Below are 14,990 nucleotides of genomic sequence, written 5' to 3'. Positions count from 1 at the left end.
ACAGACCATGGGGTTGCAAAGAGTTGGATATGACTGAGCGACTAAGATTTACACTTCACTTCTTTGGCTTACATACAGCTACACCCAAGTAACTGAGGAAACAATGCTAGAGTTGGAAAGCAGAGGTTAGGAAATGTGGTAAGCAGGTATGAATATATGAATACATTTGTGAATTTTCCCTCAAATTGAGAATTATCTTCAGATACTGATAGTTATATCTTAGAAGGAAATGGTTGGGAACTCTGCTTAATGAACTGTGATAACCTGAATGGAAAGGAAGTCCAGGAGGGATGAGATATATGTATATGTATATGTATGGCTGATGCATTTTGCTGTACAGTGGGAGCTAATACAACATTGTAAAGCAACCATACTCCAATAAAAAATAAAAAGAAGCCCTCAATCATAATGTCCTTAATATTTGGTAAGCTATATATGGATTGGATTCTTTACCATCCGGGCCACAAGGGAAGCCCATTAGTTTTGGCAGTTAGCTATAAATTAGATGAAGAATACATTTGCTAGGTCAGAAGAGTTAGGGGCCTTGTGAAATCAACTCTAATATTGGCTGTTGGCAGTTTGGATGATCATAACTTTCAGAGTACCAGTACTTTGGAGTTAAGGTGTTTATGAAGAGAGAATTTCTTCTCAATGTCTACATTTCAGTTAACAATGTCTTGGTTTTTATTTTGGAAGTACCATGAATCATCTGTAAGAAGTGGTTAATATAATAGGGATTTATTAAAGATTACCCAATTAAATATTGATGACTCTTTTGGAAACTTTTTGTGTTTACCCATGTGACACCTGCCATCTAAGTAACTTTTTAATCCACTTGAATTTAGTTCAAACAGAATACTTTAATGTTAAAAGTATTCCAGTGATTAGTAGACAGACTCCCTTCTCTCAGGGTAAGGCTTCCATCTTACTAAAAGTAAATCTAAAACATAAGTTTAGTGGTTCTTACCTGGTGACCGTTTTGTGTGCCTGGAGACATTTGGCAGTATCTATACACTTTTGATTCTCAGAGTGGAGGGAGAGTGCTACTAACATCTAGTGGAGGCCAGAGGTGCTGCTAAACATCTTATGATGCAAAGGACAGCCCACCTCTAAGCCACTCCCACCTCCAGTCCAGAATTATTCAACCAAAAAAGTCAATACCTCTGATTGAGAAACTGAGATAAACTATTGGCAAATAAACAGAAGTTCCTTCCTCTCCCTTTTATGTTTAGGCAAATATATTTCTTTAAGCATCTGAGATATAGGGTTCCATATAGACTAACAGGCACTATTTGTGTTTCAGTAATCAGTCTCCTGTACTGTATGGTATAGAATGGTTGTCTTCACATTCTATTCTGTATCACTTTTAAATATCTTCTTTGCAAGTCTAATTATTGTGACTATGCTTTGGACAGATTTATTCCCATTATTGATTATTAAAGTCATGTAACAATTGGAGTCTAAAATAGAACTCATTCATAAGTTAAAGTCTACCTGAAATTTCTTTCAGTTTCTACTACAGAAACTTTAATTTTTATTAGAAAGCACTGATAAAAATATTTGCAAAAAAATTGGGGGAAAACATACAAAAAGACATGTGAAAAGTTAAACATATTAAAAATCACAGCTAATGTTTATTAAATAACTTCCATTTGTAAAGCATCATCTATAAGTACTTCATATGTGTGATCTCTGTTCATCCTAACAACAGTTCTATGAAGAAAATTTTGTACTTTACTAGTTCTGTAGATGAGGAAATGGAGAGTAGTTGAGTAATTTCTCCTGGATCAATCTGTCAGTGGTGAAATCAGAATTTCTATCCAAACCGCTTGACTCTAAAATCCATAGGTACCAGAGAAAGTACAATTTGTGTGCTGTTCTAACAGCCTGTGACAATGTGTGTGAACATAGCAGAGGGACTTTTCCTTTACCTTTCTGTGATCAGAAAACTTACATGGTCCTTACCCAAAAAACTATGTTAGTCCTTTGAATTATTGGAATATGCACACGTGTTTAAAAATACAGTAACATTTCATTTTAATGTTGATTTAATTTTATGAAAGCTTTTCTTTTTAAACTATATATTTATTGTACTTACAGAGGGTTCACATTTTAAGTTTAATAGCTATAAAAATATTAACTTTCGTTAAAATATAACCCGTTGCCTAATTTGTTTTGAAATGCTAAGTAACCATTTTGTATTTTGTAGAACCTACTGTAGTACCAACCACTTCTGCGAGAATGGAATCACAAACCACAAGCGCTTCCATTAACAATTCAAATCCATCTACCTCTGAGCAGGCCTCTGACACTGCTGCAGCTGTCACTAGTAGCCAACCCTCCACAGTGTCAGAGACTTCAGCTACTCTCACAAGCAATAGTATGACTGGTACTTCTGCAGGAGGTATGTTTAAAAAATAAAAAGGGGCGGGGAGGGACTCTTTGTTAGAAAAAGAATTGTTGTTATTAAGATTTTAGCTGTGTTAGCAAGAGTATATTCTTAGAATAAACATCATATGTTAACAAAGTGGTCTGTATTAGAATTAGATTATGACTTCATATTTGAGTTTCTGTGTGCTATGTTACCAGAGTATTATAGCTCAACTGAAAGAGATGGGGGAGAATTGAATGGCTGACACCAAAAATACAGTCAACAAAAGAAGAAAATGAATAGGACTTGATCAAAATTTAAAATTATTGTAAATTAAGGGTAATTATAAGAAAGTGAAAAGATAGCCAACAGAATGGGAGAAAATATTTGAAAATCATATATTTGATAAGTATCTGGTATCCAGAATATATAAAGAACTTGCGCAGCTTAACAGTAAAAAGAAAAACAGCCCAGTTTTTAAATGGGCAAAGAATGTACGTAGCCATTTTCCCAAAGAAGAAGGTCATTCATATAAATGACCAAGAAGCACATGAAAACATTAGTTATTAGGGAAATGCAAATCAAAACCAGAATGAAATTCTACTTTACTCCTACCGGGATGCCTATAATTAAACAAAACAAAAACAAGAAACAAGAAATCAGAGGATGACCGGTGTTAATAAGGATATTGAGAAATTAGAACCTTTATTAACATCTGGTAGGAGTGTAAAATGATAGGAGACACTCTGATGGTTCCTTAAAAAGTTAACTACGAGGTTACCATAAGACCCAAAAGTCAACTCCTAAATACATATCCAAAAGAATTGAAAATAGGAGTGGGAGTTTTAAGAAGCTTGATGATGTCCATTTCCCCAGTTTTATTGTTTATTCTTTTGGTGTCATGTCTAAGAAGCTATTGCTTAACCCAAGGTTGCAAAGATTTACTCTTATGTTTTAAGAGTTTTATAGTTGTAAAAAAGGGGAGAAATAAATGCAAGAAGGGCCCTCTGGGGAGTTAAGGGAATATGATGGTGCTGATTGTGTGCAGTAGGAGCTGATGGTCTTCTCACTAGTCCTAGAACAATTTCCTTCTTGCAGCAACATGTTTCCTCCTTCATCCCTAGGAGTTTGGGATTAAAATATATACACTTTGATATATAAAACAGATAACCAACAAGGACCCACTGTGTAGCTCAGGGGAACTATACTAAATATCTTGTAATAATTTATAAGGGAAGATAATGTAAAAAAAAGAGGACGTGTGAAAGTGTTAGTCACTCAGTCGTGTCTGACTCTTTGTGACCTCATGACCATAGCCCACCAGGCTTTCTCTGTCCATGGAATTCTCCAGGCATCTGAGCCACCAGGGAAGCCCACCCACTCCACACCCCAGAAAAGAATATATATATATATGTAAATAACTGAGTCACTTAATACCTGAAACTGATAAATAAAAATTTTTTAAGAGAGAATTTTATAGTTTCAGCTTATAGATTATTTCTTAAGTTTCAGTTAGCAGTGCTATCTCTGATTCTTTCCTATCAGCTGTTTGACTAGATCTTAAACTAGTCTTTTTTCTCTCCTGAATGATGGCACAGAGATAGGAACTTGCTGTTTACTAACAGAGACATCATAGACCCTGTAGGTCGTAGATTGCCTCTATCACCAGTAATAATAGTAATCACCGTTAATAATGAAACCACCATATATTTTATATCAATTTTTTTTGCTTTTAATAATATGTTTAATTCTTATATCCTTATAAATTAACATTGAGCAGATTGGAAAACTGTGTCTGGTTTAGATCTCCCTCCCCTGGAAACTAAAGGTGAACCTTGAGGAAACAAGATTTCCTAGGAATATCTTTTAAATACTGCATTTTTTGAAAAAGAAAATGTAGGCAGAAGTGAAATGGGCTTTTATTTCATTTATAGACTGCACACTCTTTTCTGGTTGCATTCTGTACCTTGTGTTTAACTAGATGTTATGTGAAACAGTACCAACTTTATTTCAAGACAACTTTGAAACAGTCCTAACTTTATTTCAAGAAAACTTTATCTCAAAGCTTTTATTTATGTACTTATTTTTTTAACACACTTGTTTAGTTAGGATTCACATTTAATCTATTAAGTGGTAACATCATTGCATGAGTGGACCCTCTCCATGATATTTATTCTATCTTTTTATGATGGCCCTTTTAATAGACTTAATCATGTTACATTTCTCTAGACTAGGAGAATCTTTTTCAAGGCCAAGTTGTTCCTCTGTATAAATCTGATAAAAGCACATACAGATAGACTGTATTAGGGGCATTCAGTTCTGCTGGCTTCATTTCCTTCCAGGACTGTAGAATATCATTCACCTATTTTCTTCATATCCTGTCTTTACTTTGCACCTTCTTGCATATGTCCAACCTTGAATCACTTGAGCTGTCTAGCTTCTCTCTTATTCAGGTTTCTAAATGGGGCTGATAGAAATCATAGAACCATGCAGATCAGTGCCTCCTGAATTTATGGATTCAAGTCTTGGGGCTGTTGGTAATAAGTTGTGATAGTATGATACCTCAATTAGTTCCCTTCCCTTTCCTTCCCCTCAGTGTCTATTCCAAAATTGTCTTATTTTCCTTAAGATTCTCATTTCTGGGGGTGGAAGGAGGATTAAAAAAATAAATGAAGGTTCTCATGCATGAATACTTGTAACTTCTAGCCCCTTTAATAAAAACTTTTTGTATGTTTATACCTATCTATATCTCCTAACTGCTGGTCTCTTAACTCCCTTCCTGTAGCTTCCAGTTTCTTTGTCTATGCTCTTCATGCTATTCTTTTTTGTGTCCTTGACCTTGTTTTAGTCTTGCCTGTGTGTTCAGCATCTGTGCTGGTTTCATTCCTTTCATACATGTACATGTGCATTTGTGTTAAGTCTGTGTACACCTAAGGGATCTTCTTCACCTTAAACTCCCTCATTTAACTTTAACTCCTTTTAAAACAAACGTGATGTTTAAAATCTGGCAGTAAATTTTCTTCTCATCTTCTTTTCTCCTAGAACTCTATTCTCATCCCTTTTTTTCACTGATCCATCTCATAAGTGTAGGTGTTTTCACCTGCCACCAGTAGTCAATGACTCACCATTTTGTGCTTCCAGAGTGCTCTCCTTGTTTTAAACTTTCATATCCAGCTTCCCCTCCTCTGGGCCATTCTGCAATCACCTCAAACTCAGCATGCCTCCAATCAGCTTATCGTCTGTATGATTTCTCAATGTGTTCCTAGCGTATGCGTACATATCTTGTGTATTCATTTATTCAGCAAACTATTTATTGATTGCATGCTATGTATCAGGCGCTGTTCTAGACACTGGGAACACAACATAAAAAGAGCTAACAATTGTAGCGGATAATAATAGCTAACACCTGTTGAACTCATAATATTGGTTAATTATTTATAGTAGCTCTGACTTTTGTAATAACCAGGGAAGCCCCATGAGACAGATTCTATGATTATTCTCATTTTGCAGGTGAAGTAACTTATCTAAGGTTTTATGACAGTAGAGCCAGAATTCAGACCTACAAAGTCTAGCTTGAATCCTGTATTCTTCTTTATGCCAGGATATCTCAACCTTGGTATTCTTGTCTTTGGGCTGGACAGTTCCTATAGGGGCGGGCAGGCTCTCCTGTGCATTGTAGGATATTTAGCATCCTTCTTGGCTTCCACCCACTGAATAACCATTAGTGCCCCCTCCCCTCCAGTTGTGAGAGCCAGAAGTATCCCCAGTTGTTGCTGGATACTCTTTGGGGGACAGTGTTGTTCTATACTGTACTAGAACCCAGTGCTTCTGTGACAATACTGGTTGATTTCTTTTTAAATTTTCTCTGTGCTTGATGATGAGCTCCTTGAGGACCAAAGATCAGTCTTCCTTTTTTTAGCACTAAGCTGCTCCCATGCAGGCATGCCTCTTTTCCCTTGTGAGGTTAGCTTAAATTTAGCAAGTGCTTATTGATCTGCCTATGTTGTAGTTTGTTTCTAGTTGCTAGAGATAAAACAACAAAAGCAGACAATATCCCTAAATTATTTTAATGATCAAGACTTTCCTTTTTACTGTTGTATTTTCCAGTATCTTCATAGATCCTTAGCCATGTTATTATTATATGTAAGACTTGCCAAATAAATGAATAAATGCATGAGTACATCTCAGTATTCTTTCTTGAATTACAGTAAAAATACTTTAACCAGCTTGATGTCACTGTGATGTGGAGTTAATTTCTCTGATGTAGGTTTGTGATGATCTATTTTTAGTGGACACTCAGTAGGCTAATTTTAATTTTTAAAAAGGGCAGGGTTTATTTACTTAATCAGATATCTTTGTATTTCACTTGCTCTGGCAATTTTCTTTGGTTATTAACTCTTGAACAACAGGAGATTCAGTTGTCTTTACTTTGGATTTCTACCTTGTTTGAGCAACAAATAGCTTCTGGACTGTAGGAAAACAGATATTAATTTAATTGGAAGTCAAAACTGTACCCTAAGAAGTAGAGCTATAAAGTCAGTCCTCTTTTGAAGGGCATACTGTTAATCATTTAACCCCTTAAATATATATTCAGCCTTAAGGATATTATAGTTACTGTGCTTCCTCTTCTCTCACTCTGACCTTTGTTTTTGGAATAATTGAAGATCAAGAGGGCAAGTCATTTTTAAACAGATAAATGTCGTATCTATCACTTTGGTCACGCAGTCCCTAGGTCTCTTGCTCTGGTTACAGACTCATCTCCTGAGTCTTAGAGTTTTTCGATTTGTAAAATTAATGTGTCACAGCTGGAAGGAACCATGAAGGTCATTTAGTCCATCCACTTAATGGATTTAGTGTCCTAAAGGTATTTTCTTTTCTTTTCTGAAGTAACACATAATAAATGACATTTACTTGTGTAACATTTTGACATGGAGATGGAGATATAACCCCAGAAATGTTGTAGGAAGTGAAGATCGGATAATAATGATATTGCTATAAATATTACAGCCTATAGAAAATAGCTACTTTTGATTCAGCATAACTAAGATAGCTGTTGATCATAGTCAGTTTCTAGTATGCCAGTTGTGATTCTGTCCAGGTTACTCAAGAAATTTGAAATGCAAATGAATGAAAGGGATGTAGTTATCAAACTGACTTTGAATCTGCTATCATTTATGTTTTAAAAGTGAACAACTTGTTTCCTTTTTATCTTTTTTGTTTTTCTTACAAATTACTTGTGATGTTTAACCTCTCAACTTGTGATAACAAGGTAGTATTAATTCCAGGAGGCTACTGGAGATTAGTGTAATTCTTTTCTATCTGAGTTTACAGACTCCTGAATTCTGGTTCTCAGGTTAAGAACCCATACAAAAGGGCTTAGGAAATTAGCCCAAATAGGCCAGAATAGGAACTTGAGGGGGGGAAATAAAACAATATTCAGAGATTTAGAATAGAGATACTGCCTAACAGGGTTTAGGAAGAGTTTAGGTTTGCCCAGAAGAGACTCAGCAACAGCAGAATAGGACATGTTTAGGAGGGCAGACCCTGGAGAATTACAGGAAGGTGTCATCAGTCAGAGCCACCCAGATTCGTTTATGTGAGTCTTTAAATTCCCTTCATTGTTTTAGCCAGTTTTGGTTAGATTTTTTGTATTGTTTATAAATAACTATAAGATTCCTAATTGGTACATTGACCCAGAAGAGAATAGGTTTGTATTGTGAGCCAAATAGGAGTAGGGTACCCCTGGTATTGGTTATTCTAGAAATATGACTGGAACACAGGTGTACTCTAGAATCCTAAGAATTCTGAGGAGATGCCTCATGAGTCATGTGAGGGAAAGGAAGGACAAGGCTTTGGGTTTTCTATTCCTCTAATGTTTATTTTTTAAGTAAAAAATGTATCTCCATTTTTATCTTTTTTTAATTTGCACATATGTAATTTGAGGGAAGGGTGCTTTTTCTTAGGGGAGTTTGAAACACTAGGATAAACCTTCTGGGGACACATTTGCTTTTCTTCTGGCCTGGAAGAATGCACCTTCAAAGTAACTCTGGGCATGCAGCAGAGCATAATTAGGGCTCAGATGTTTCGTACCCAGAAGATTATTATCTTTTCTAAGAATAACCATGCAGGATAGTTACTGCTACATTTAATAGGTGAGAAAGAGATTAAACAACTTTCTTAAGGTCGCATTACTCAGATCAGACAGGCTCAGGATTAGAATTTAAGCTCATCTGACTTCATGCTTTTATCCCACTATTCAACTTTGATTCACAAATTTATTACAGGAGACTTTTAATTTTCAACCAGGTAGAATCTTGCCATTTCTTTTGTTCTACTGGGTTTGAGGTTAGAGACCAGAGAAAGGGAAAAAAATTGGAAGTTAGTAAGACTTAGCCAGATATGCTCTAGAGTTGGATGGTTATATCTTTTAGAAGTTAAGATTTTAAGAAGTGACATAGTAGTCTTCATTATATAGGAATGATTTATAGTATTAAGAGTATTTGTTGTATATAATGGGAGGACTCCCATGATACTTTGGAGTTTTTAAAATGCAATTTAAAACTAATAATTTATTTTTAAAAACTAATAATTTATCATGACCTAGGAAAAGGTGATTTATTGCCATATTTAAATGTCTTGGTAAATACAAGCCTCTTGAAGCTTGGAAGAAAATCCCAGTGAAGACCACTGCCTAAATTTATAGGATATACATGTTAAGAATGTGATTATATCACATTATTATTTACAGATACTTGAATTCACTAATCACTTATTATTCACCTGTTTTTACGCATTTATACACAAGGTTGCTCAGTTGGTAAAGAATCTGCCTGCAATGTAGGAGACCCGAATTGGTCCATGGGTCAGGAAGATCCCCTGGAGAAGGGAATGGCTACCTTACTCCATCCAGTATTCTTGCCTGGAGAATCCCATGGACAGAGAAGCCTGGTGGACTACAGTCCATGGAGTTGTGAAGAGTCAGACATGACTGAGCAGATAAGCACACACACGTATTTTTTACACAGTGATACCTGATCATTTAATTGATCTGTGCATTTTTTCATTTCAAGATGACTCGAGGAGAACTGCATCTAATGCTGTAACAGAAACTGGCCCTCCTGCAATGCCTAGGTTACCGTCCTGCTGTCCCCAGCACTCACCCTGTGGAGGGTCATCGCAGAATCACCATGCATTAGGACATCCGCACACAAGTTGCTTTCAGCAGCATGGCCACCATTTTCAGCATCATCACCACCATCATCATACTCCCCACCCAGCTGTCCCAGTTTCTCCTTCCTTTAGTGATCCTACTTGTCCTGTGGAAAGACCTCCACAAGTACAACCACCTTGTGGAGCAAATAGTACTTCTAGTACCAGCTACCATGACCAGGTATGTGGAATTTGATGAGTTCTTCTTAATTTTTTAAAATTGCAGTTCCTGCCGGAGAAAAAAAATCTAGTGATAAAGTTTATATACCAAATAAGTCATTCTTTTTGCCCCTGCAAGAGTGGTGTAATTTAATGATCTGTGATTTTTTTAAATTAAATATTTAGGATTTTCTCATTTTTTAAATGATTGCAACCAATTGAGGGACCAGGGATGTGGATAGTTGAATACTATTTTTTATTCTGGAATGTTTTTCAGTGTTTTTACTTAAATATAAGTGGATTTAATGTTTAGGATTTCATTTCAAAGGTGTTGAAACTGTAGTGTCAGCCTCATTCATGAGAAATTGGGGAATTCTCCCAGTTTTTTCCTCCTCTACCTCCTCTTCTGGAGCCTCCTGGTAATCTCCACTCATCTAGAAATAAACAGACTTCTCAGCTGCAAAACCATACAGGGAGGAACCTCTTGTTTCTCAGGAGCAGATTAGGTTTTTAATTTCTGGGAAATTGAAATATCAGCAGAAAAAATTATCAGTAATTTTTTTTGCTAATTAAGTAAATTGGTTGATATTATTAGTGAGTACTTAAAATGTCAATAATGTTAAATTCGTATTGGTGATCACATGGAGTAACTAAAGTGAGGTATTATGTGCTATTTTAATTTTTGCTGTGTTGTTTCTGTATATAATTGTGATGTAAACCTGGGTGGTGTATACTTTAAAAAACAAAATGGGTAATATAAAATGGTAAGTGACACATGTGTTTAAAAAAAATGGGCTAGAAAAAGTTAAAGTGAAATTCAGAGTAACTGCTCCACTGTACCCTCTCCTCTTTCCTCAAGTACTTTACTTGCTGCGTCTTTTAAATTTTTGATGATTATCTCTTCTGGTTCTGACAAATTAAAATTAAGAAAGTGAAGTGTTCCCTTAAGAAGAAGAAACTAGCTGCTGATATAAAAAAAAATGGAAAGAGTTTAGTAGGAAATGTGATTAAAGAGATTTTAGGTGATGTTTTGGCTCTGGTAACAGCAGTTTTAAGTACTAACATCTGTTGGTTGACTACACCTGTTCTACCTTTCGGGCCTAAAAAAGCACCTGAGTGACTTAATTATAGGTAGAATCTCTTTTTTTGTTTTATGTCAAATATAGGTGTAACCTACTGATCTGTTTCTCTCTCAAGTGTTAGTTGCTCAGTTGTGTCCGACTTTTTGTGACCCTGTGGACTGTAGCCTGCCGTGCTCCTCTGCCCACAGAATTCTCCAGGCAAGAATACCAGAGTGGGTTGCCATTTCCTTCTCCAGGAGATCTTCTCTAACATCTATCTCTAAGTAGAAGTATTTGGACTATACACAAACCTTGAGGAAAATCAGCAGGATCAGGCATTCAATAGTGATAATGGATATGACGCTAAAGAGTGAGGTTTTGGAGATATGAACGGTTTGAGATTCGTGTAGCTCTTTGTAGGACTCTGAAATTAACCGCATGTACATGAGATAGCCTTATATAGTCTACATTTGAGACCTGTGTGGACATAGTAGGAAGCTGAGGAGAAGGAGATTGATCTTAGAATTTATAATTGTGTGGTGTCTCATGATTGTCAGACTGTAGATAGGCAGAGAAAGATTGGGGAGGATTAGTCTTAACAACAGAGAAGTTTTAGTAGTCACTTAACTCTATCATACTACTCCTTTGGGTGTAGCTTTCTCTTTCGATAGAATAGTTTAATTAGTGTTATGCATTATTTATGATGTAAAGGGCTTCTCTGATAGCCTAAGTTGGTAAAGAATCTGCCTGCAACGCTGGAGACCCTGGTTTGATTCCTGGGTTGGGCACATCTGAGGGAAAAGGGATAGCCTACCCACTCCAGCATTCTTGGCCTTCCCTTCAGGAAGATCCCCTGGAGAAAGAAATAGCAACCTACCCCAGTATTCTTGCTTGGGAAATCCAATTGACAGAGGAGCCTGGTGGGCTACAGTCCATGGGGTTGCAAGGACTTAGTGACTGAACAGCAAAAAAGTAATGTTTGCTATTTCTGTACCATCTTGCTTAACCGCTCTTTTCCTTCTAGAAGAATTGAGTGAACTCTTAGAATTGTGAAGAAGAGGGTTCTCTCTGTTGGTTTTTTCCCTCTTTTTATTCTCTACTGTTAACTTTACCCTCGGTTGCTTCTACGAGGACCTTCACCCTACTTTACTCACACTTTGAGAGTTTTCTTAATCACTGACTGGAGAAGAAGATAGAAAATTTGCTCACCTTGCTAGTATGTTAATATTCCAGTCCATTTGCCAAATTTTAATCTAAATAGGAAATACACAAAGGATTTGAATCATCAGTAATAATTCACAATCTTAAAATATTGTTCTTAAACCTTATTCAAATTAGCAGCTGATATTTGCCAACTCAGAAGAAAGACGTCAGACATGTACTTAATTGATTGTAGACACGTAATATACAAGAGGAAAGTAGTTCTATTGTCCTTCCCTCATTCTGTACCGTCTTCCTCCTTCCCTTTTAATATCCAGAGTTTCTTATGTTTCTATTATCCTCTGAACAGGGTGGCCATTGAAACCACAAAGACCACTCTGTCTCTAAAAATAATAATAATAAAATAAATTTTTAAAATATACTAAGACCGCTATGGTTCCTCACTGGACTGAGTGACCTGGGCCTCTAATAAATGCATTACCCTAGCTTTCCTCACCTCTAGCCCCTCAGCTTTCAATAGTGAACAATCCCTACATATGATTCTGTATATAACATCTTCATTTTCTTTAATCATATTTTAAAAATTGCACCTGTACTGAACACTAAGCAAAGGCTTATGCTTAAAATACTTAAGACTATAAAGAAGCAATTCTGTTTCTGTTATCTGCTCTAGAGTAGAAGGTAAAGTGTTTTCCTTAGGACTTTTCAAAGTGCTGTAGTAGGGATGGAATTTAGACTCTTTGATTTTTCAACTTGGTAAATGATCCTTCTCTAAAATTACCTTACTAATAAAAGTAATCATGGCTTAATTTTTTTTAAGTGAAAAAGATTGTGAGGCAAAGCTAACTAATGGTTTTAGCTTGAATAATCTTAGACCCTTTGTTATCTTGGATGTTTTCACTATTTGAGTTTTAGTTGAATCCTTGCTATGTACAGTTTAAAAATGAGACAGATTTTTACCTGAAACCTTAAATGTTTTCAGTGGCATGATTATATGATTTCTGAAGGAGTCCTAAATTACCAGTGAAGAGTTTGGTGTAAAGGAGGATATCAAAGTATGATTTAAAAGTTTTTCTCTTAAGACCTAGTATATAGAAGATAAATAGATCTTAAAATAATACATTAACTTTTGTTCAAGCACTATCACATGCTTGGTTATTTAAAATTGATTATAGTTTTTAAGTGGATAAGCACTATAATTTTTACAATCCAAGATACACATAGTATATTTTGGTGCTCAGTAGGTCTTCACACTCAAAATTTTACCAGTTTCAAATTTATTGATTCTATTTTTCTAGATTACGTTGAGTACTTTTACAGTATACCATAAACAATGTTTTGACCAAATTTTAGAAAGATAAAACATAGTTCCTCTTTATACAGCAGGCATTGCCAGTAGACCTGAGCAGCAGTGGTATCAGAAGTCATGGAAGTGCTGGTTTTCATGGAGCATCTGCATTTGACCCCTGCTGTCCTGTTTCTTCTTCCCGAGCTGCAATCTTTGGCCATCAGGCTGCTGCTGCCGCTGCCCCGAGTCAGCCATTATCAATAGATGGTTATGGATCAAGCATGGTTGCCCAGCCCCAGCCCCAGCCCCCTCCACAAGCCTCACTGTCATCTTGTCGACATTATATGCCACCTCCTTGTAAGTATAAATTTAATAGGCAAAGAACTTAGAGGCACATAAATGAAGCATTGTACTCTCCTCCATTTAATAACCTTTCAGTAATTCTAATTTATAAATTTCTAGTATTTCCTTGACCAAAAAGTGGAGTGCATTTTTCCCATTTCATCCTTCCTTCACCTCATATACCTAAAGCGGTCTTCTTAAACAAAAACGGCAGATGTTGTTTTAAAAGGTCTGGGAAAATAATAAAAAGTGTCATATTTGTCTGATATACATTTTAACATTTATGTTTTAATATCTGTCTATTAGAAGTACATTGAATGGCACTTTAGATTCCTATAAAAGGAAATTTTAAGGAATTTATATCTATCCTTTAGTATTAAAAAGAAATTGGAAGGTTTAGTAGTTGTTTCTATGCATAGGAAAGTAAACTTTTAAGAATTCTGAAACTTAACTGAGATACAGGAGAAAATTCCTTGACAGAAAGTCAATTGTAGAAAGGTTATCTGTCCTCTTTTCATGCAAGCAATTAAGATAGAATCAGATATAACTTTTCTAAGAAATTGAAATCTATAAGATACAAGAAATGGGAAATAACCTTAGGCTGTGTATTTATTGCTTTGTTAAATCATAGGCTAATAATCAGATGGAAACTTATTAAATATTTAGATTTTTTTAAAAAGCACTGAAAATTCATGCCAGGAGTAAAGCAAAACATTGGCAAGGAAATTTGCTTTTGTCCCCTGATTACATACGAGGGATAATGTTCAGTTATTTATCTTCTTACAATTCTAGTCCTATAATTTCAAAAATCTGTGTCCAGCATATACAGCTAGAGTCAACCCAGAATTTGTACAGTGAAATCTGGTGATACATCATTTATCTTTTCAAGAGTGCAAGTTTTTGCAAAGCATTAACCAGCGGACGAATTCCGTGTGTGAATGCTGAAAGGATGTGCAGGCTGTTCTGTAATAGTTGTTGATATTCATCTTTCATTTATCATCTTTTATTGGAAATTCAAAATGTGTGGTTTTCTTCCCCCTCCTCTTTAAAAATAATATACTGAAGCAGTTTTTAAGTGTATCCTTTGCTTTTTTATGTCCTAATCTAAAAAATTAATGTTTTCTTTTTATCATAAAAGTAACTTGTGTACACCTTAAGAAATTCAAATCACAGAATAATATAAAATAAGAAGTTAAAAGTCCTTCTCCATTCTTCCCACTAATCCCAAAACCTCAGTGGTAGCAACTGTTTTATAGTTCATTATAAACCCTTTCAGAAATTTTCTTTCTCTGCACATGTTATTATAACACATCTCTTATTATGACATATCTCTCCTTTTTTAAAAAAAAAAATGGGATCATATCAAACAGTATTTCCCTCTTTTTCATTTTTTATTTTT

The 14,990-nt window shown here is 35.5% G+C and overlaps 1 protein-coding gene across 4 annotated transcripts in view; it reads left to right on the top strand.

The window, feature by feature from the left end:
• RNF111 (ring finger protein 111) overlaps nucleotides 1-14,990 on the top strand; it is an 82,892-nt gene that overhangs the window by 51,661 nt on the left and 16,241 nt on the right. For all 4 annotated transcript variants that reach the window (XM_052646650.1, XM_052646649.1, XM_052646648.1 and 1 more), the window contains exons 5-7: nucleotides 2,210-2,404; nucleotides 9,442-9,761; nucleotides 13,345-13,606. In XM_052646650.1, the coding sequence (XP_052502610.1) occupies nucleotides 2,210-2,404; nucleotides 9,442-9,761; nucleotides 13,345-13,606 (777 nt within the window). The remainder of the gene's footprint in view (nucleotides 1-2,209; nucleotides 2,405-9,441; nucleotides 9,762-13,344; nucleotides 13,607-14,990) is intronic.

Source organism: Budorcas taxicolor, chromosome 10 (genome assembly GCF_023091745.1).
Source record: "Budorcas taxicolor isolate Tak-1 chromosome 10, Takin1.1, whole genome shotgun sequence".
Classification (NCBI taxonomy): Eukaryota; Metazoa; Chordata; class Mammalia; order Artiodactyla; family Bovidae; genus Budorcas; species Budorcas taxicolor.
The sequence above is the reverse complement of the archived record's forward strand: the minus strand, read 5'-3'. Positions and strand labels throughout refer to the sequence as shown.